This window comes from Malus sylvestris, chromosome 2 (genome assembly GCF_916048215.2).
Source record: "Malus sylvestris chromosome 2, drMalSylv7.2, whole genome shotgun sequence".
Taxonomy (NCBI): Eukaryota; Viridiplantae; Streptophyta; class Magnoliopsida; order Rosales; family Rosaceae; genus Malus; species Malus sylvestris.
The window spans coordinates 19294960-19315638 of NC_062261.1; the positions used below are offsets into that span (position 1 = coordinate 19294960).

The 20679-nt window shown below is 35.9% G+C and overlaps 2 protein-coding genes and 1 long non-coding RNA gene across 4 annotated transcripts; 2 read left to right on the forward strand and 1 right to left on the reverse strand.

The window, feature by feature from the left end:
- Positions 1-1828: 1828 nt before the first annotated feature.
- Positions 1829-5567, forward strand: LOC126611073 (LOB domain-containing protein 19). The gene is made up of 2 exons (XM_050279256.1): positions 1829-2243; positions 4832-5567. The coding sequence occupies exons 1-2, from the start codon at positions 1932-1934 to the stop codon at positions 5204-5206; spliced, it is 687 nt and encodes a 228-aa protein (XP_050135213.1). The 5' UTR covers positions 1829-1931; the 3' UTR covers positions 5207-5567.
- Positions 5568-9930: 4363 nt separating this feature from the next.
- Positions 9931-11114, reverse strand: LOC126584654 (uncharacterized). 2 transcript variants are annotated; one of them, XR_007610055.1, is made up of 3 exons: positions 10876-11114; positions 10510-10598; positions 9931-10035 (listed from the first exon to the last, which is right to left on the reverse strand). It is a non-coding gene; the product is annotated as an uncharacterized LOC126584654 (long non-coding RNA). The 2 variants fall into 2 exon arrangements; XR_007610057.1 differs by lacking the exon at positions 9931-10035 and having other exon boundaries at positions 10402-10598.
- A 3283-nt stretch (positions 11115-14397) lies between these two features.
- On the forward strand, positions 14398-16198 carry LOC126586581 (uncharacterized). Its single transcript, XM_050251466.1, has 2 exons — positions 14398-15541; positions 15853-16198. The coding sequence occupies exons 1-2, from the start codon at positions 14479-14481 to the stop codon at positions 15888-15890; spliced, it is 1101 nt and encodes a 366-aa protein (XP_050107423.1). The 5' UTR covers positions 14398-14478; the 3' UTR covers positions 15891-16198.
- The last annotated feature ends 4481 nt before the right edge of the window (positions 16199-20679 follow it).

Consider the following 20679-nt stretch of genomic DNA (forward strand, 5'->3'; position numbering starts at 1 on the left):
AGTCATCTCATCTCGTAGGGTTGATATGAGCAACTCCTTTCAGTTGTCAAAATATACATGGACCACGTATACAGGTGCACTAGTAGAATAGTAATACAACTCGTAAGGTGAATGGTAGAGACCTTCACATCATGTCTGAATACAGTATTTAAACTTATGCAACTAGCTAAGCTGATAACCGCCTTGTTTGTTTGCTTAACGCAAACTACTCCACTTCTTCTCTGCTTGACGTGATTTTAAAGTTTGAACCAAAAATATATATATCAAGCCCCTCCTCCCACCTCCACTCGCACAAACGAACGCACCACCCTCTATCCCTCTCTCTCACTCACCAAAATAAACACGTGTGAGTATTGAATATATGCCACTCTGAATATTATCTAAATTAAAGCATGCTTATATTCAATGTATTACTTAATTTTAGCGCTGAAGTATGTCCGATTGCAAGTCATTCAAGCCAAGTTTGAAAAAGTGGGACTCTAGTAATATAAGGATATCATATTTATAGCTAACATATATAATGATAACAATCCCCTCATCCTAAGGTCAAGTATTCTGACTAGGTCGCGCTAGTTAAGAAAATTACGCTGATAATCTTGTTGTGTTGTGGCATGTTCGATCGTATTATGCTTAAGCTCATGTCAGGCACTAATCAACTCAAATTTGTGAGTTTTAGGCTTAGTTTGATCGATCCTTTTCTTTCGAATGCTTTCTTTCGAAGATTTAAATGAGAAAAAAGATCATTAAAATTGAAAATTGAGTAGCTATTTGTCACTCAGATGACCAAATTTACTTTGTTCTCAGATGACTAAACTATGTTAAAAAATCAGAAATGAGTAATTATTTATCACATTTACTTTGTTCTTAGATGACAAAATTGTAGTTACATTGTTCTTAGAAATTTTGACCCCACAGTCATCTGTCCCTATAAACATATTTAAATATGGACAATTGGATATCAGTAGCTAGTGGATGTTTATCTTCAAAGTGATCATTTCCACTTTGCCAGACTTTGGTACCTGTGATAAGTTGTTTGGATAGTGAAATTATATGCTAAAACAAGTTTAATAGGTGATTTATGCAGTATTAAGTTACCTACAATGTGTTTTTGGAAACTTCTGATATGAATATGTTACTGGCTCTGGCTTATATCATCACTAACTCATCATACAAAATATTAACGTGACAGTTGTGTTTGTTTTGTTTTACTTGGCTGCGTAACAAAAATACAACTGTTGAAAATTAAAAGGATAATGCTTGAATCGGAGATGAGCTTACTTTCTCACTTACAAATAACGTATTTTTATCGTAAAAATATAATCGGAACCATTCAATCACTTAATCTTCATTTGAAGACCATCTCGACAAAAAATCATTCGATTTAGATATCACTGAGTCATCCAAATGTATTAAATAAACTAACAGTATAGATACCCAAGTAGCATATTCATAATGAACCGTTGATTTATTTCACACATTTAGATGACTAAACAATATGCGATTCGCATAATTTTTCGTAGGAATTTTTTGTAAGAATGATCTTCAAACTAAAATTAAGAAATTGAACGGTTCTGATTATAAAATTTTTACGATAAAAGTACATACGTTATTTGCAATTAATGAAATGAACTCATCTCCCATAGAGAATGCAAGCATTATCCAAATAAAAATGGAACCACCAGTCCTCTCTAGTGACCCACCAGCCACCACCAAAGCTTCCACAGTTTCTATCAATAAATGAATATAGAAATCAAACCCAACGCCCTGTCACTCTCTTCTGAATACTTGCATCTCTCTCTCTCATCCTCTTTATATATTATCTCCCAGACCCCACAAACTAATTAAACTGGCCTGAGAAGAAGAGCAGCTAATTAATCTATAGCGAGAGAGAGAGAGAGAGAGAGAGAGAGAGAGAGAGAGAGAGAGGAGAAATGAGTGAATCGTCATCAAATGGAAACAACAATAATGGAGGAGGAGGCGGTCCTTGTGGTGCTTGCAAGTTCCTGAGGAGAAAGTGCATAAAAGGGTGCATATTTGCGCCGTACTTCGACGCAGAGCAAGGCACGGCGCACTTTGCTGCGGTGCACAAAGTGTTTGGTGCGAGCAACGCCTCAAAGCTTCTGTTGCGCATACCACCACACAAGCGGCTCGATGCTGTCGTCACCCTTAGCTATGAGGCTCTTGCTAGGGTTAGAGACCCTGTCTATGGCTGTGTTTCTCACATCTTCACTCTCCAACAGCAGGTGATCCTATTAACTATAATCACCTAATTACGCACTCAAATCCTTGACTTGTTTCTTTAATTTCTTTGACCCCTTTAAGCTCAAATTTATTGACCATTTTCTGAGTTTAATTTTTCATGCTTCTTACGTAGATCAATTTTAATTTAAATTATAGGTTTTTCAAGAAACTGGTTAGAACGAGCTAACTTATCAGTTATCACTGATTTTCTTGAGATCTATTGCCTGCAATTTAACTTCTAGTTCACCTAGCCACGAGCACAAAGCTAGAATTGTAACACATTTGCTAAACATAATTATGTCAACGGTGTACACCGGATACTCTTAATAGCCTACAACTAGTATTGAGGTCTAAAGTGAATATCTGGTTTGGAGTATCAAAAACAAAATAATTAAAGAGTAATGCTACTAGCAGTACTTTTCTTTTGTGGAAAATTGGCAATTGCTAGTTCTCTGTCGAGTTCAGGTTAGTGAATATTTGTACTAGCATGCGCCTGGTGTGTATTTCCATCTAGCTGTCATTTCTTTGACAAGTATGATGACTGTGGATGTGATTTTAGACGTTTGTCAAGTCTTCCGACTTGTAAGACTACTAGATCAAGACTGCGTGTTTCATAAGTTTGTGAGACATCCATTCCATCCTATATCAAACGTTCGCCATGAGTTGCTTGTTTTCTGCGTATAATCACTGGCAATTTTTTACTTTTTTGTTTTCTAGGTTTTGCTTTATTTTCTGGGAAGTGTTATTCGTCTTAGATTTTCAATTAAATTTGCTTGAAATCCATGCTAACTTGCACTTGTTATAGGGTAATGTTAGAAAGACCAAATGGGTAGACTAAATTTCGAAAACTAAATGATGTGAAAGTTGATGATTAAATTATTAGTGTTGATTAACGTGCTTATTTCTTATTGGTGACACATTATTTTATTTGCAAATTTAATCTACGTAGTATATATGAAGAAATTGTAAAGGTTTTTATTCTGGTGGTATTAATTGGTCTTTCTTTTCCAATACAAAGTTTAAGAAACTCGTAATGTATATAAACATGAGTTTCTACTTTTTTTAACCTTCTAAATTTTTCCATAGAAAAGAGAGAGAGAGAGAGAGAGAGGTGGTGGCTATGGTGTATTGGGTGGATGACTTTGGGGGTTCTTGTTGCTTGCCGGAGCTACCAAGCAAACATATTTAGTGATTCGAGATATATTTAATACACCTATTTTCGACTTTGTTAACCATTCTCATATTATTCGTATCCTAATTATATATATATCTATATATATATATATATATATATATATATATGTTTTGCATTATATCAGCAAGATGATTATTATTACCCTAACAGAACTATGCGAGTTTTAAGATTTACTGTATACCTACACTTTCTTCCTTAATCACAAAGAATAATGGCTTGATTTGTTAGTGTGAGATATATATATATATACACACACACACACATATATACACACACACACACACACACATACAATATGGTATCTATTTTCATGATTCTTTTGCATTATATATAATATATTTTGCTTTGACGTGGTGATAACCTTTTGCTTGTACGTAGGAATGGTATACTATAAAGTCTTATTCAGCTTGATGAGTATAAGTATTAATTAGAATTTTTCTGAAAGGGTATTAGTTAGATGTTATATATTATATATGGTAACTATATATGTCCAATGGTATGCAAGTGTGTGTGTGTATCAAGTTGTCCATATAAAAATTCTACAATACAAAGATCAGATTTCTAGTTTCCACAAGTCAAAGCCATTTCTAGCTAGCCTTGTAATCTTTAGCTTTTGGGTTTGGTAGAATTCCTTAAACCTCTACTGTTGGGTAAGGTTGACTACACATGAAAGTGATGAAATTAGAGCTGCAAAGGCATACTTTATATACATATCAGTCATATAACCTGTTCTTGTGTTATAATAATGATGGATGACGAATTTATGCTTTGGTGTATACATTGTATAATAGTACTAACCATTATATTAAAAAAAATGAAAGCTGCCTGAAGTTGTATCCCGCCTTCTCTAAGAAAGCCTTAACCTTCGGCGAATAGTAATGAGTCTTCACCAGTTCGGTGGCACATCTTTGTAAGGATAACCTGTAGAGCCAAGTGTGCTCCACGTCGGAAGTGAATCTGATTCAGAAAGAGAAGCCGAGCTGATTAGTCGTCCAAAGGCCCCTGCCAAACTCAGTCATACATGATCTCGTCACTTTGAGCGGGTTCTTGCTATTAAGCAATTCAATCACGGGTTGCAACATAAAAAAATAATCGTTACCACGTGACAATGTTTCAGTATCACACAATTCTAATTAAGATATAAATATATCAAACATGTAACCTTTGCACCTTGACCGAGCTGATATCATCATATATCTGTTTTTACATATATAATTAGAAAAGAAAAATTAACAAATTTTGCTTATTATATGGCATAGACTAGCTATATATATATATATATATATATATATATATATATATATCTCATACTAATAACGTTTGCATTTTCTATTTATGTAACAATTACCAAGAAAGAAGAAACTATACTTAATCTCTCGTATATATGGTTGGTAGGTAGTGAATTTGCAAGCAGAGTTAGCCTATGTTCAAGCCCGTCTTGGCACCTTGCAGCGTTTTCCGCTGCCGCCACAATCACCTCAGCTCGAAATCCCTCCACCCACCAGAAGCCTTCAGTATTCCTCGTCCAATATTAACGTGACATCGTCATCGTCCTCAGATATGGTACCAACTTCCAACATATTGATGCATTGTGATCCTCTCCAAGCACCAAATACATCATCTGAAATGTCAAGCCTCTTCAACTCAGAGGATCAAGAACTCATCATTGATGGTGAAAATCTGCAAGCACTGGCTCGAGAGTTCGTCTGCCGGTACTTGCCAGGAGTAAGGTTGAACAAGTCTTCCGGTTCTCATCATCAAAATTTCTAACTCTTTCCAACTGGTCACACCTGATCAATTTTCTTGTCCATCGTACTCGCGTTATGGCTGACTTTTGCAAGCAAAGATTTTGTGGCTCCTGAAGTATCAAATGAATTGTACTTTTTTGGAGATTTAAAAATGCCAACCCCGTGCACGCACACATTGCTTTGTTCTGTAGCTTTCTTGCAACAAACCAGGCATGGGTTTTGGTTAATTGATTTCATTGCGATTCGTGCTTCATGTATTTTGGCAAGTGAATGTTTGTGTTAGTCCCACGTTAAAAGTTCGGTCACAAACTTAACAGATTGTAGGGAATTTGTATGTGATTACCACTTCTAAATGCTTATTTTAACAAGTCACATTATCAGCATATTGGTATTGCTCTAGGGCCTCGGGTGCAAGGAGGAATATTCTTAATCGTGTTACGAGCTTCTTTCAAATTCTATTGTTCGGTATTTAAATGAAGCTCAAGTTCCACTTTGTCAAGTAACCATCTTAATTCATAACTATGAATTGTCAACATGCTATGCATCTGCTTATTGAAACTTTGAAAATAAAATTTACAAAGAGAGAATATAAAATGGTCGCTAAAGTTTTTTGGTGACGAACTTCAAACGATTTCATTGCTGAATAGGTTGTTCATACCTTTAACAATTGTTTCTGGATAACTATTTCGTCACTACTGTTGAATTATAAATTTTGAAATGATTTCTGTTTAATACCTTGGCTTATATGCAAGGTAGAAAAATATTTGTTATGTTTTAGTTTGTTAAATGGAGCTACCAGATGTCTAAAGCTCATAGGCTGATTAGATAAATGGTTAGGATTCAAAGTTGTAAAATGAGAGATTCTCTCTCTACAACTCTTTGAAATTCTATTCTCATTCATGCAGCTTCTTCATTTTGTCATCATTTACTTGATTCTGTGTACCTAAATCTCTGTAAAACACCATTTTCTTTTTTGCTTTTTTAACCTTTGTCATTTTGTACTATGGTCTAATGATAATTGATGAGTAGAATTTATATTATACATTTAATCCTATTCTTAGTATATTTTGGTTAATATTTTGAAAGAATTTTGATACTTTGAATTGTATTTTCAATATAGGATTTTCGATTTCCTCTAGAGCAAAACGTGGTCAAATGGACAAATTTTGAAGTAATTCCAGTTGAAGGATGCTCGTGAGTCACTTGGCTTGATCGTGTCAAAATTTGGAATTTGTCTACCTAGTGGTGATTTTCTGGCAATAAAATAAATGAGTGATGAGCAGTGCTGGAAAGTGATGTTTTTGGGCTTGAAATACGTTTTTGGAGCCCAAGATGATGTTTGATGGGTTCGTGGCCTTCAAGAGATGGTGTTCAGAACGTTCCGATCTTCAAAACAAGCTATCTTGGGCTGGATTTAGAGGATATTTGAGGCTAAAACGTGGCTGAACAGTTACTTGGCAGTTTTCCTAGCTTAATTAGGACTTTATTTTCTAAGATGTCTTATTATTATTTAGTTTCCTAGTTGGAATAAAAGACTTGGTTTTAGGGAATGTGCGATGTCTAGGATGGGATTTAAGGGTTATGGTCGGCCCTAGTTTATTTTACACTTTCTTTTATGCAACTTTGGAGATAGAAGAATTGCTAGTGTTTTTCAAAGGTTTTCAGATTTTCTATTTCAAGGTGTTTTCATTCTTATTTATTCTAATAATAATTTCTATGATTTTAATTATGAATATGCATAACTAATTCATTTGCTAGGGTTAGACCATGAGCCTTAGCATGAATATGTAATTTTATCAATTTGCTTATGAATGGATGCATGCTTGCTTTGAATTATTTAATCATCGTGATTAAAACTATCTATATATTTTAATGATTGATCACCATTAGGATATTTAGACAAGTAATTGGATGCAATTTCTATTGGAACATCATCGTGAAATTGAGGAGGGCTTCTTGTGATTAGTAATTGTAAGTTCACTTAAGGTGAACATCACGCTCTTAAAGGTTGCATGGTTTTTCAAAGGGTTTTCATGAAGCTGTTTGGACCTGATTTTACAGTATCGGCCCGAGTAATCGAGGCTGTAGAATGAGTAAAATTTTGAGCCATTGGATTGGAAGAGGATTAAGATGATTGATTAATAATTTATCTAGATATTATTATGATTTTAATAATCATGATGTTATCTGAGGAATTATTGAAATTTATTTCTAAAATTGCAGAGGTAATTAAAGAGTCCAAAAGATTAAAATGCTATCGGATTAGAAGATCAAAGATAAGGCTCGACTGGTTGTGGGGATTTATTTTCAAAGTTTGATGTCAAATCGCATGCATCTAGTATAGATAGCTTTTTGAAGTTTTTAATTGCAAGGGGATAATTCCAAACGTGCCATTTACTAGAGAATTATGCAATATGGGGGATTATATCCTAATGAATGTTTCTCGGGTTAGTTATGTGCATGTGGTTCAAGTGTTGTGCAATAATGAAGTGTCAAATGAGGTGTTTGGCTTTGATTACGTGTGGATGGAGGAAAGCATGTGGTAAAGCCACGTCACCAAAGATCAAATACAATCCTATGAAGATCAAGTCATATCAAACACATGGGAGTTCGAAATTGGACTCTACTTGAGGATTAGGCCATGCCAAGCAAATACATCAGTCCTATAAATACAGGTGCAATGGCAGCTGAAGAGCTCTCCAACTCAACACACAAACTGCCTTGATCAAACTCTCGCTCTACGCGAAACCTCTCAACAACCTTGAGATTTTTATTTTTCGCGACACATCTTCAGTTTGGATAAACACCACTGTGAAGGCAACCAGCAAACATCTTCAGTTTGGATAAACAACACTGTTGCCGTAAAATCAGGCGACCGCGGAGCACTTTCAATTTGGATAAACAATACTGCATCGAGGCCGACTGATTATCTATCCAAGTCTCAGTCGAGAAGGATTTTCGAATCCTTATTGGTAAAGGTCATCTCATTAGCCTTCTAAGTGAAGTGAGGTGTTACAAATTACTGGGCTCGGCGCATCGAACGCCGAATTGTTTTATGATTGGATACTTACAAGTGGGATTTAGAGTTCGGCATTCTGACGGCCGAACTACGTTTACGATTAAGACCCACATTTGCTTTAAGTACTTGTGACCATATAGTTTGGTGTCGATTCGGCGTGCTTATACTTTTACGAATATAATCACTATGACCAAATCTGGTGCCGACGATTTGTGAACTTCGCAAAACTAGCAGTCTTGTCTTCAGGCTCTAGAACCTGAAGGCCGAGACATGTTCTTTCCTCAGTCGCAGTCGCAAAATTAAGAAGTCAGCAGCTAGCCCAACGCAACATCAACAAATTTTACTCACCGGCCGAGCTCGACTGTTGAGTTGGCATGCCCTGCACACAACTGAAGGACGTAGTTAGCTTATTAATTACTCGGCCTGCGCGCCACGTAGGCTTAGTAGTTTTTAGGGTCAACAGAAGCTTAATGAGTCTTGCATGTTTATATTTGATTTGAACATCACAGACGGATTGCATGTTAGATATACGTTTTCACTTGAACATCACAAGGAAAATATGCTTAAGAAAACCTAACCTTCAAAGCTTGTATGTGGAAATTCATAAGTAATTGATAGAATTGCATATGATTGTGACGGTGAGGGCTAAACCTTAGTTTTTCTTTAAATTGATTTTAATTTAAAAACGTTTTCTTCTTTGCTGTTATTATTTCCAAACTTTCAGATTTCTTTTATTGTTAATTTAATCTTTTTAAATTTAGAAATCTCAAATCTTTGATAAAAATTTGTTTTAATAGTTAATTAAGAGTTGATTTAATTACAAATTAGTCAAATGATATTTGGGGACAACGATGTTACATGAGCGATTATACTACAATTACCTTGTATTCTTGCAAGTATTTTCAGTGATTTTAACCCTATTTGCGAAGGTACTAAAAATCCTATCAATAATCCTCTTCACTTGTAAGTGAGAGGTCTTAAGTTCGATTTTCGCTAAAGACGAACTTGAACCACATTATTGTTAACCTATTATGAGGCTTAGCCCAATGTCCCACTCTCTTAGTATAAATAATATCGTTGTTCAAAAAAATTATAAAAAAAAAAAAAAACACACACACACACACACACAACAACCAATTTTTTTTTTCTTTTGCAAAAAAAAACCTGGAAGAAAAAATTAGGGTAATGATATGATTTTTGGCTATGAGGGTTTGAAAAAAAAAAAAAATTATTTTACGGTCAGGAAAGATAACAATTTTATCTATAAACATGTTAAAATAATTTCATTAGTTTGTAGGGTTAATAATATAACTAGCCTTCCTACACTCGCGACAAGGCTTTTTTTTAATCATGGGTGCTATGCGCCCCTATAGATCTTGTACGTTTACCTTTTTTGTGTTCAACAGGGTTTGATAATAGGCAAGGCGACAGGTTGAACCTTATAGTTAATGCGATTCATTTATTAATTGTCGCTTTTGTCTCTGATGGGCGCTACTTGTGCATATACATTTTTTGTGTTCAATTGGGTTTGATAATAGGTAAGGCCACGGGTTGAACCTTGTAGTCACTGCGATTCATTTATTAATTGTTGTTTTTGTCTCTGACGGACACTACGCGCCCCTATAGATCTTGTACATATACATTTTCTGTGTTCAACTCGGTTTGATAATAGGCAAGGCCACGGGTTGAACCTTGTAGTCATTGTGATTCATTTATTAATTGTCGCTTTTGTCTCTATTGATTACTCGTACAACACTTTTTTTTCTTCTAAAAAATGCAAAATGTTTGTTTGTCGCAATGGAGATTGGTCATTGTTAGCCTATATCAATAAACTGCAAAAGAGAAGAATAAAAATCAGATTAGATTCGCAACAAAGATGCAATTGCAAAGGTAGATAAGAGTATTGGTAGTCCATCAAACTAAAAGCAGGCAGTTTGGTTTTTATTTTTATTTTTTGGTACCGTGATAACAAACAACCTTTTGGCCAAAATCATGAAGAAAAATGTACAACCATTGCAGAACTAAATGCAATCTCATATGAGATTTGATTTCGGATATAATAGCCACGTTGCCATTACTTTTAAGTTTCACTGGATGAATTGCATTCATTATTGATTTTGAATACAATCCCAGGAAGTTTTGTTGAGAGGAACCTTAAAGAGAGCTCGTTTAGGTTAAAATTAATTGTGACTATTGGAGATTAAAAGTAATGGCTGGATTAATAACTTGGCTATTACACAGAGCACCTAATCTTATACGATTTTGCATTTGCTGAAAGAAATAAGATAAAGCAAAAGGAAACTAACATGAAATGGGTTTTCCTGCAAAAGAAAACTAACATGAAGAGGACTTTCCTGTCTTCCTTCTTTTTTCTTTGTTCCTGCATTTTGGATATCTGAAAAATCAATCATAATTGTGTGGATATTAATAGAAAGAGAGAATACTGCATAAAACCAAAAATATAAGCGGCGCACATAAAAAATGGCTCTGTTGATTTCGGCGAAGATCATGAGGGAATCCAAAGGATCGAGGCCAGTTGACCTAAGTTTTGTACTACTATGTCCATTTTTATCTCATCTGTGAATTTCTTGAAAACGTTGTACGTAAAATATGGTTTCGAATTTCTTCGGGAGGAGAGACTAAACCGTAGGAAAATGATCAAACAAACTTACTCAGAAGAAAAATGATGAATCAAAACTTTCCCTCTTCCTTCTTGTTTATTCTGCATTTATATTAAGAAGCAACAACGAAAAAAAAAAACAACTTTGGAAATGACTATCTGACAACGAAATGGCAATGAACCCATTTTCTTCAAATTTATTACAATGAACCCAATTTCTTCAAACCTATATGCAATTTTTCTCTTTTGGAATATATTCCATGCATACAATTAAATAAGCACAACAGATCAAATTCATTGGAGTAGATCATTAGGGAAAAATGTGACTCACATCTTGTTGTAAAAAACAGCGGCCTCGCAAATGTTTGAGATTTCCTCTACCTTCACGGGTAACCCTTGATCAGTTTGACATTTGCTCATTCCAGTTAGACATTTCCTTTCTCTGAATGGAAGACATGATGAGCCAAGAAGGCTGTCGAGCACCTATGGCATTTTTGTATCCCACAGAAAGAAGATTCCCCTCTCCTCTACAGTCAGCTCAAGGTCAAGTTTCGCAACTTACTTCATACACTCAACAATTTTCTGCATCATCGAGTAAACATAACAATTCAGAGAGCAACTCAAATTGACATACAGCTAGTGACTCATTTTCACTCATTTCAACATTATGCATTAAAGTATATACATTTGATTCTCCCTATATTCTGAAAAAATGGACAGTAGCAAAATCAAAAAGGGACGAAGATATGTAACCCAAAACAGAAAAGGATGACTCAACATTATTTGTCTTCCCTCCTCTTCCGCTATTTATCTTCCTTCTTCTTTCGTATTTTCCATGTGAAACCAACTTCAAAACTAATTATACAAATAACAAAGCTTCAAACTTTTAATTACCCAAAAACCAAAAATAAAAATTTGTACCAAATTAATTAAAATAAACTCATGGACAGGAGGAACATAGACAACCTTTTGAATTAATCTAAAGATATACAAACCAAAAATATTAGTATGATAGGAGGAAAAAGATTGAGAGTTAAGAAGTTGTACCAAGGAAGTCTATATGTCTTCCTGTTTTATCCACAGCCTCGCCTTCGTTCTCTTCTCCTTGTTTTGCTCTTTTCTGTTGAAAATTATATATTATAATATAAAATATTGTAATATATAATTTTAATAATTGAATGAAAAATAGTGTTAACCATATTTCTTAGAAAGGTTATGTGATTTAGGTACATTCCCTTGTCAAATGATGTATACTTATAATAGATGAAAAGTTACATATCTTTAACCAGAAGTACTAATTGGGTGCTATATAAACTCATGAAACCATCATCATTAAGATAAGAAAATTAGAGAATTTTTACTCTTGAGAAATAGGGTATCCCCACTTTATTTCTCTCATTCTTCGTTTGTCAAATTCCGAGTTGTGTCTTGAGAGTACTGAATATATAATGTTCGTCAAAGTCCGAGGATTGAAGTACTTTGACATCGGATTATAGATTGTTGAATCCTAGAAGACGGACGCATATATCGAACTACTAGCACAAGAGTAGGGGTGAAATTCTATCTTTAGGACATTGCATTTATGCAGGCCTCAATCTCCAAGTTTGTCAGTTTTTCTAACTTTCTCCCTAGTTGTTTATATTAATTTCATATATAATTGATGTTGTGAATTTCTTTAGGATTATTATTATTGGAATTCTTGTGTTATTTTCATATTTTCTAATATTGCTCCAACAATCTAAAGACAGAATCTACTTATGCAATAATTAGAAAATATGACAATTCTCATAAAGCAGTGGCTAGATATTGGAAATAGAATATGTTGTGTTAGACGTAAACCCTAGCCTTCTTCAAGAAGGAAGATCACTACATCTAATGATGAAACTGAGACATGAATCTTCCCAATTTCAATAGAAATATTTAATTTGATCATTGAGCTAGATGATGGGTTGTAGATTGTATATATAGTATACAAAACAACAAAAGATCGTTCTGGGAATTATTGATGATAAATATCATACTGCAAAATAAGTCTTGTGAATTTGGTAGTTAGAATTGCATGATATGAAATTGGGTTGACAATAGTATGTGATTGCTAATTATTCTTTGATGTCGTAAGGTACGATGATACATTACAAAATTAATTAGGGCGTTGAACTGCATTTGGTTTATGCATAATAGTTCCTTTTTCATTTTGTGCATGCACTATCTTCTGGAAAAATTACATACATATACACAGGCCACGAGGATTATGCATTATAATCTAGGATTATAAAGTTATAATTTAGGGAACTTTAACAAAAAACACCCGGTATTGTTCACTTTAACGAAAAACCACACTTTTACACTAAAAAGTCAATCCTGGTACTATTCATTTTACCCTTTATTTTGTCCTTATCATTAAAACTCAAAGTTTTCAAGCCCTTTTCATTAGTTTTCCTTATAATTTATGCATTAATCTAGAACAAGTATGATTCTAGGATACATGCATGTTTCTATGAAATACATGTCGACCATATGCAATTCAATTTAAATAACTAATTATCGGTGTTTTCAATTCCTTCTTTTGGAAAAATAGACATCGCTATTAAAATGTGGATAAGAACATGTGGTTTTTTAAATTAGTTTACTATCTGTATTATCTATAAATGAGAAGTTCCTATAAATATGCGAGGCATATTTGCGTTGATGAAGGAACTTAGAAACCGCTCAGGGTTCTTGATGGGTTTGCAAGTTGCTTTCCAAGATCAAAACCTGGGAATTGTTTAGGTGTTTTGGACAAGAATTCCATGCCAAACGATTACCGATAGTAGTTGGTAAAATGAAGAGATATGAACAAATTAAAGCAACTGCAATATTGTTTTGAAGCGGTGTTTTGATTTAGTGTTCTATTTGCACAAAATGGATATAATTAATGTTGTCATCTAAATGATGTTATTACAAGAATATGATAATATTGTCAATTAGAGATTTGTGTTAAGGCTAAAAAGAAACAGTTTCAGGCTGTTAATTGGTACTAGCAAAGAAGGCAGTAAATTACTATTATGACAAGCATCATAAAGAATCTGGCGCGCAGTGACCATGTTAGCCATGAATGAAGCCAACTGCCGATTCGTTTGAAAAGAATAAGACGCCGAGAGTGTGGGGGTCTTGTACAGTTCTTTTGTACATTTGCAGAAGATGCGATATAGATTATTTGGTAAACAAAGACAACCAATGAGTTTGTTATAGCATGGTTGTTCATGGTAAGAATGCATTTGTGATAACAATACACAATACCATATTCAAATCATAGAGCTTGAACTCATTATGGATGAGTTACTTTCGTCTTAATGAAATGACAACTGAATTAATAAATGGAGGAGGCTAAGGTCCAAAGATGTTAAAATGCATGAAATAAACATGTTGGAATAATGGTGAAATTAGGCTAGTCAACTTTCTTGTTCAAAGTTAGGCAAGTTAGGTTAGTCAAGCAAGATAGGTAAGTTAGGCAAAATTAGGCTTATGATCTTTTTCTTCCCTATATATATGTTTCATCTTGTAATTGTTTCATCAATCAAATATACATCAAAATTCAATATGGTATCAGAACTGTGATCTGGGAAAAACCACAAAACACAGCTCTAAAGCAGCCACGAGGTCAACCATTCTAGGCATGGCCTCTCATTCAAAATGGGAAAATCCCAACCACCCGCTCTATCTCCACCACTCGGATCAACCTGGTGCAATCCTCGTACCACAACCATTGGTGGAAGACAACTACAACACATGGGTTCAATCCATGAGTATGGCCTTAACGGTCAAGAACAAACTTGGTTTTGTTGATGGAACGATCAACAAACCAAGTGAGGATAATTTTGAGGAGTTGCATCAATGGAATCGCTGCAACAACTTGGTCAAGACATGGCTACTAGGCTCCATGTCAAAGGAGATTTCAGGGAGTGTCATCAACTACAAGGATGCTCGACAAATGTGGGCCGATCTGCAGGAGAGGTTCTCACATGTGAATATAGTTCAGCTGTTCCATGTTGAGAACGAGATCCATGATTGCGTCCAAAGCAATATGAGTGTAAGTTCTTACTTCACTAAACTTAAAAGTTTATGGGATGAACGTGATACTTTGTGTTCCATTCCAGCATGCAGTTGTGGAACAAAGAATGAGATGAACTCATATGTTGAAACTCAGAAAACCATGAAGTTCCTTATGGGACTGAACGAATCGTATGCTACGGTTCGAAGCAATACTCTTCTTCTCGAACCACTGCCTACGGTGAACAAGGCATATGCGTTGGTCCTTCGACATGAACGCCAGGCAGAGGTTTCCAATGGGAAAAGCACACAACTAGAAACTGATGTCTTTGCAGTGAAGAATCTGTCGCGAGAACCTACACCTGAAGACAAGGAGATGCGATGTGGAAAGTGCAATAAAACCAACCACATCACCAAAAATTGTCGTGCACATCTCAAGTGCACTTTTTGCGGATGGAAAGGCCACACCTTCGATTTCTGTCGAAAACGGAAAGCAGCCACAGAGACCGAATCCAATCGTCTCTTTTCTTCAAAGGGGAATCAAGTTTCACAAAGTAACAAGCAAGAGACAGTGCCTAATTTCCCGTTCTCTCAGGAGGACTGCAAGCAAATCCTTCAGATGTTGAACAAGAACAAATCATCATTTGCCAATCAAGTCAGTAATCTTCCTAGTCATGAAGAACTTTCAGGTAAAGCCTTCTCTTTTTCATGTAAAGGAACCAAAAGTATTTGGATCCTGGACAGTGGTGCCACGGATCACATAGTTTGCAGTCCTAGTCTCCTTACACACTCACGAGCTGTTGAAAATCATACAGTTGAACTGCCAAATGGTTCCGTTGCCAAAGTCACTCACATTGGACAAGTTGTTTTCTCTCATAATCTTATCCTTGAAAATGTCCTATGTGTGCCGTTCTTTAGGTTGAATATAATATCTATCAGTAAACTAGCCTATGATTCCTTATATGTCACCATTATCTTCACCCAATTTTGTGTCATTCAGGACCTTCGCTCGGGGAAGATGATTGGGACAGGAACTGAAAGGGATGGACTTTACTACCTCGACCCATCAAAGAAAGGAACATGCAACAATATTCAAACCGTCTCACCAAAGCTTTGGCACCAACGCCTAGGACACCCATCTCATAAAGTCACTTCGTTATTACCTTTATTTAACAATAAGGCTTGTGATTTGGAAAAATGTTTAATTTGCCCATTGGCCAAACAAACAAGATCACCCTTTCCTTTGAGCTCTATTTCTACCAAATCATGTTTTGAATTATTGCATATTGATATTTGGGGTGGTTATCAAGTTGCTTCTATTTCAGGTGCCAAGTATTTCCTTACCATCGTAGATGACTACACTAGAAGCACTTGGGTTTATTTGATGAAACATAAATCTGACACAAAAGACATTTTAGTCGGATTCATTCAAATGATTGAGACTCAATTCAATACCAGAGTTCAAATCATACGAAGTGACAATGGCCCTGAGTTTAAGCTTGAGCAATTTTATGCTCTCAAAGGCATCATACATCAATCTAGTTGTGTCAACACACCACAACAAAATGGTGTTGCCGAACGTAAACACCGGCATTTGCTCAACGTTACTCGGGCTTTGCTCTTTCAAGCTTGTTTGCCAAAACGTTTTTGGGGGGATGCAATCTTAACCTCAGCCTACCTCATCAACAGAACACCCACTCCACTTCTCCAAGGTAAAACACCTTACGAAAAACTGTTTCACAAAGCACCTAACTATTCCCATTTAAAGGTTTTCGGTAGTTTATGTTTTGCTTCTACACACGCCCAAAGGCCCTCTAAATTCGACCCCCGTGCAATCCAATGCATTTTTCTTGGGTATCCTTATGGTCAAAAGGGTTATAAATTGTTTGATATAAAACACAATAAGACTTTTGTTTCTAGGGATGTTGTTTTTTTTGAAGATCATTTTCCATTCCAAAATCATACCACTTCCGTTGCCCCGTCTCCATCAAACATTACACCCTCACCCATCACGTTTGACTTGACCTCTCCCATTGAGTCGCACTCAAGCCTTGCACCCGAAGAAATAACCATCACCTCTCCCACACTTGCCGACATCACAACACTCTCATCTCCTTTACCTACTACAACTCCACCACCAGATACCTTATCAACACCTTCACATACCCTACAATCTTCACCACCTCCAACAACTCCATCACCAGACCAACCACCTCCACTTCGTTGTAGCACTCGACCGACCAAAACTTCCACATTTTTGCAGGACTTTCATGTTGAGGTGGCCCTCCCTTCCCGTGTTGCTCCTACATCTTCCACAAGCATGGTCCAGTCATCAGGTACATCTCACCCCATATCTCGTTATTTATCTTATGACCATGTATCCCCCACTCACAAAACATTTCTCACCACCCTCACCATTATCAAAGAACCCACCAGTTTTTCGCAAGCTGTTCAGGATCCAAAATGGCGTGACGCCATGCAAAAAGAGATTGTTGCCCTTCATGACAATCGCACTTGGACTCTTATGCCCTTACCACCTCACAAACATCCCATCGGTTGCAAATGGATCTATAAGGTGAAGCTTAAACCTGACGGCAGTGTTGAACGCTACAAAGCTCGTCTCGTTGCTAAAGGCTACAGTCAAATTGAGGGGCTTGATTATCGAGAAACTTTTGCTCCAGTTGCCAAGCTCACCACCGTCCGCGTCCTCCTGAGTATTGCCTCCATACGAGGCTGGCATCTTCATCAACTTGATGTGAACAACGCATTTTTGCATGGTGACTTATACGAGGAGGTTTATATGTCCTTGCCTCCTGGGTTCGGACGAAAGGGGGAGACACGAGTATGCAAATTACACAAATCCATTTATGGTTTAAAACAGGCCTCGAGACAATGGTTTATCAAGCTGTCTAGTGCTCTCAAGACTGCTGGTTTTCATCAATCATGGTCAGATTACTCATTGTTCGTCCGAAACCGTTAAGGCAGTTTTATGGCATTACTTGTGTATGTTGATGACGTGATACTTGCAGGTAACAATTTGAGAGAAAATGAAGAGACTAAACTCTTCCTTTCCCAACATTTTAAACTAAAGGATTTGGGAAAACTCAAATACTTTTTGGGGATAGAAGTTGCAAGATCTAAACAAGGGATTGCCTTGTGCCAACGCAAATATGCGTTGGAGATACTAGAAGATGCTGGGTTCCTTGGTGCGAAGCCCTCACGATTACCAATGGAACCAAACCTGTCCCTTACACAAACTGATGAGACGCTCCTACATGATCCTTCTTCATACAGGCGACTCGTAGGGAGGCTGATTTACTTAACCATCACGCGGCCTGACCTGACTTATGTGGTTAATATGTTGAGCCAATTCATGGACAAGCCACGACAACCATACCTTGAAGCGGTGCATAAGGTTCTCAGGTACATCAAACAATCTCCTGGACAGGGAATTCTTTTGCCTTCTACAGGTTCACTACAATTACAAGCCTTTTGTGATGCTGATTGGGCTCGGTGTAAAGACACTAGAAGGTCAATAACCGGTTATTGTATCTTCCTTGGACAAGCACCGATATCTTGGAAAACGAAGAAACAAAGCACAATATCTCGTTCTAGTGCAGAGGCAGAATACCGTTCTATGGCTACTACTTGTTGTGAAGTTATATGGCTAAGAAACATTTTGAAGGACTTGCAAGTAAATCATGCACAACCAGTCACAATGTTTTGTGATAATCAAGCTGCCATGCACATTGCTTCGAACCCAGTGTTTCATGAACGAACGAAGCATATAGAGATAGACTGTCACCTAGTACGTGAGAAGATTCAAATGGGAATGGTGCAAACAGCTTACATACGGACCTCGAATCAACCTGCAGACTTGTTCACCAAACCACTAAGCTCGGCACAATTTGAGGTCTTAATTAGCAAGTTGGGTGTCATCGACATTCACACTCCAACTTGAGGGGGAGTGTTAAAATGCATGAAATAAACATGTTGGAATAATGGTGAAATTAGGCTAGTCAACTTTCTTGTTCAAAGTTAGGCAAGTTAGGTTAGTCAAGCAAGATAGGTAAGTTAGGCAAAATTAGGCTTATGATCTTTTTCTTCCCTATATATATGTTTCATCTTGTAATTGTTTCATCAATCAAATATACATCAAAATTCAATAAAAGAAGTGCTTCAACAACCTTAAAGCAATCACAATTATGAGAGAATTGTGGGGTTGCTTAAATATCATTAAGATATCATGGTACCTAACGTGATAATATACAATTTTAAGGTACAGAAAACTTTAAAGATCTTTCTTTAAATACCTTAAATGTGGGGGAAGTCTACTTCCTAGTGTTAGCAAATTACTTACAAAAGTCCCAACATATATATACTCTTGAGGACTTGAAATTGAGAAACAACTACTCTCATATGAAATATAAATTCATCAGATGGATTGTGCACACCATCAAATGATGTATACTTATAGATGTAAAGTTACATCTCTTTAACAAGAAGTACTTGGGTGCTATATAAACTCATGAAACCATCATCATTAAGACAAGAAAATTAGAGAATTTTTACTCTTGAGAAATAGGGTTTCCCTACTTTTTTTCTCTCATTCTTTGTTTGTCAAATTCCGAGTTGTGTCTTGAGAGTACGGAATATATAAAGTTCGCCAAAGTCCAAAGATTGAAGTGCTTCGACGTCGGATTATAAATTGTTGAATCTTGAGAGACGGACACCTACTGAACTACAAGCACAAGAGTAGGAGCGAAATTCTATCTTTAGGACATTGCATTTATGCAAGCCTCAATCTGCAAATTTGTCAGTTTTTCTAACTTTCTCCCTAGTTGTTTATATTAATTTTATACATAATTGATGTTGTGAATTTCTTTAAGATTATTATTACTGGAAATCTTATGTTATTTTCATATTTTCTAATATTGCTCCAACATTTGTATACCAAAACATTGAGATTGAGAAATAAAAAATTAAGATGGATAGGAAATTAAAAGAAGATGATCAGTAAAAGCTTTTGTTTAATGGAAGGCATTTTGATAGATGTCCATCGTTTTTTTCCCCTTGATTTGCTCCTCATGACCTTTTCGTTTCCGGCTAGCTTGCAGAAAGATTAGACCGAGGAAAAAGGTTTAGATTGAGAATTGAGAATAAAAGATTATGATTAAAAGTTGAGAAGTTGTACCGTGGAAGAATCTTTGGCGATTTGTTTATCCCCCCGCTCGCCCTCATTCTCCTTCTCATTGATTTTTGCACAACTACAAACAAACTACCAGTGTGCAGTTAATGAGTGTGAGAAACTGGCGTGTGGGCAGTTGATGGAGAAAAAAGGTCCTCGGGCTTTTCCCCTTTTTTCTTATATTTTCCTATTTATTCCTATTTTTTTACTGTTTTGTTTACAAATATAAATGGTGTTGGAGGTGAGATTTGTGAACTGCCAAAGCAGAACGTGGATGAAGAAGAAGGATGATCATGGTGAAACACGATTTCGTTATGGTCACAGGGCGTTGGGTGTTGGAATGTTCTATGTTAACTGCCAAAGCACGATGGGGAATGAATATCTCCTCAGTCCAGTACGCCTTTCCTTTTTTTTACTTTTAATAAAACGAATTTTAAATTTGACCCTTTTTACAGAATTGCCCTTGCATTTTTTTCATGTATCAAATTCAATTAGTTTGAAATTTTTTTGTTTTAGAGGCTTTTCAGTCCAATTATTTTTTGTAAAACATTGAGATACCAATGTGTACTTCTAGCTTTCTAATCTCTATTAATTAATCAAACACTTATTATCAACCAAAACTCTATGAAATTAACAGTT

Excerpts from the sequence above, each read along its gene's own strand:
- LOC126586581 (XM_050251466.1), top strand. The coding sequence starts at position 14,479 with ATGGCCTCTCATTCAAAATGGGAAAATCCCAACCACCCGCTCTATCTC. Across the intron at positions 15,542-15,852 it reads TAGTCATGAAGAACTTTCAG|GACCTTCGCTCGGGGAAGAT; the intron begins GTAAAGCCTTCT and ends TGTGTCATTCAG.
- LOC126611073 (XM_050279256.1), top strand. The coding sequence starts at position 1,932 with ATGAGTGAATCGTCATCAAATGGAAACAACAATAATGGAGGAGGAGGC. Across the intron at positions 2,244-4,831 it reads TCTTCACTCTCCAACAGCAG|GTAGTGAATTTGCAAGCAGA; the intron begins GTGATCCTATTA and ends TATGGTTGGTAG.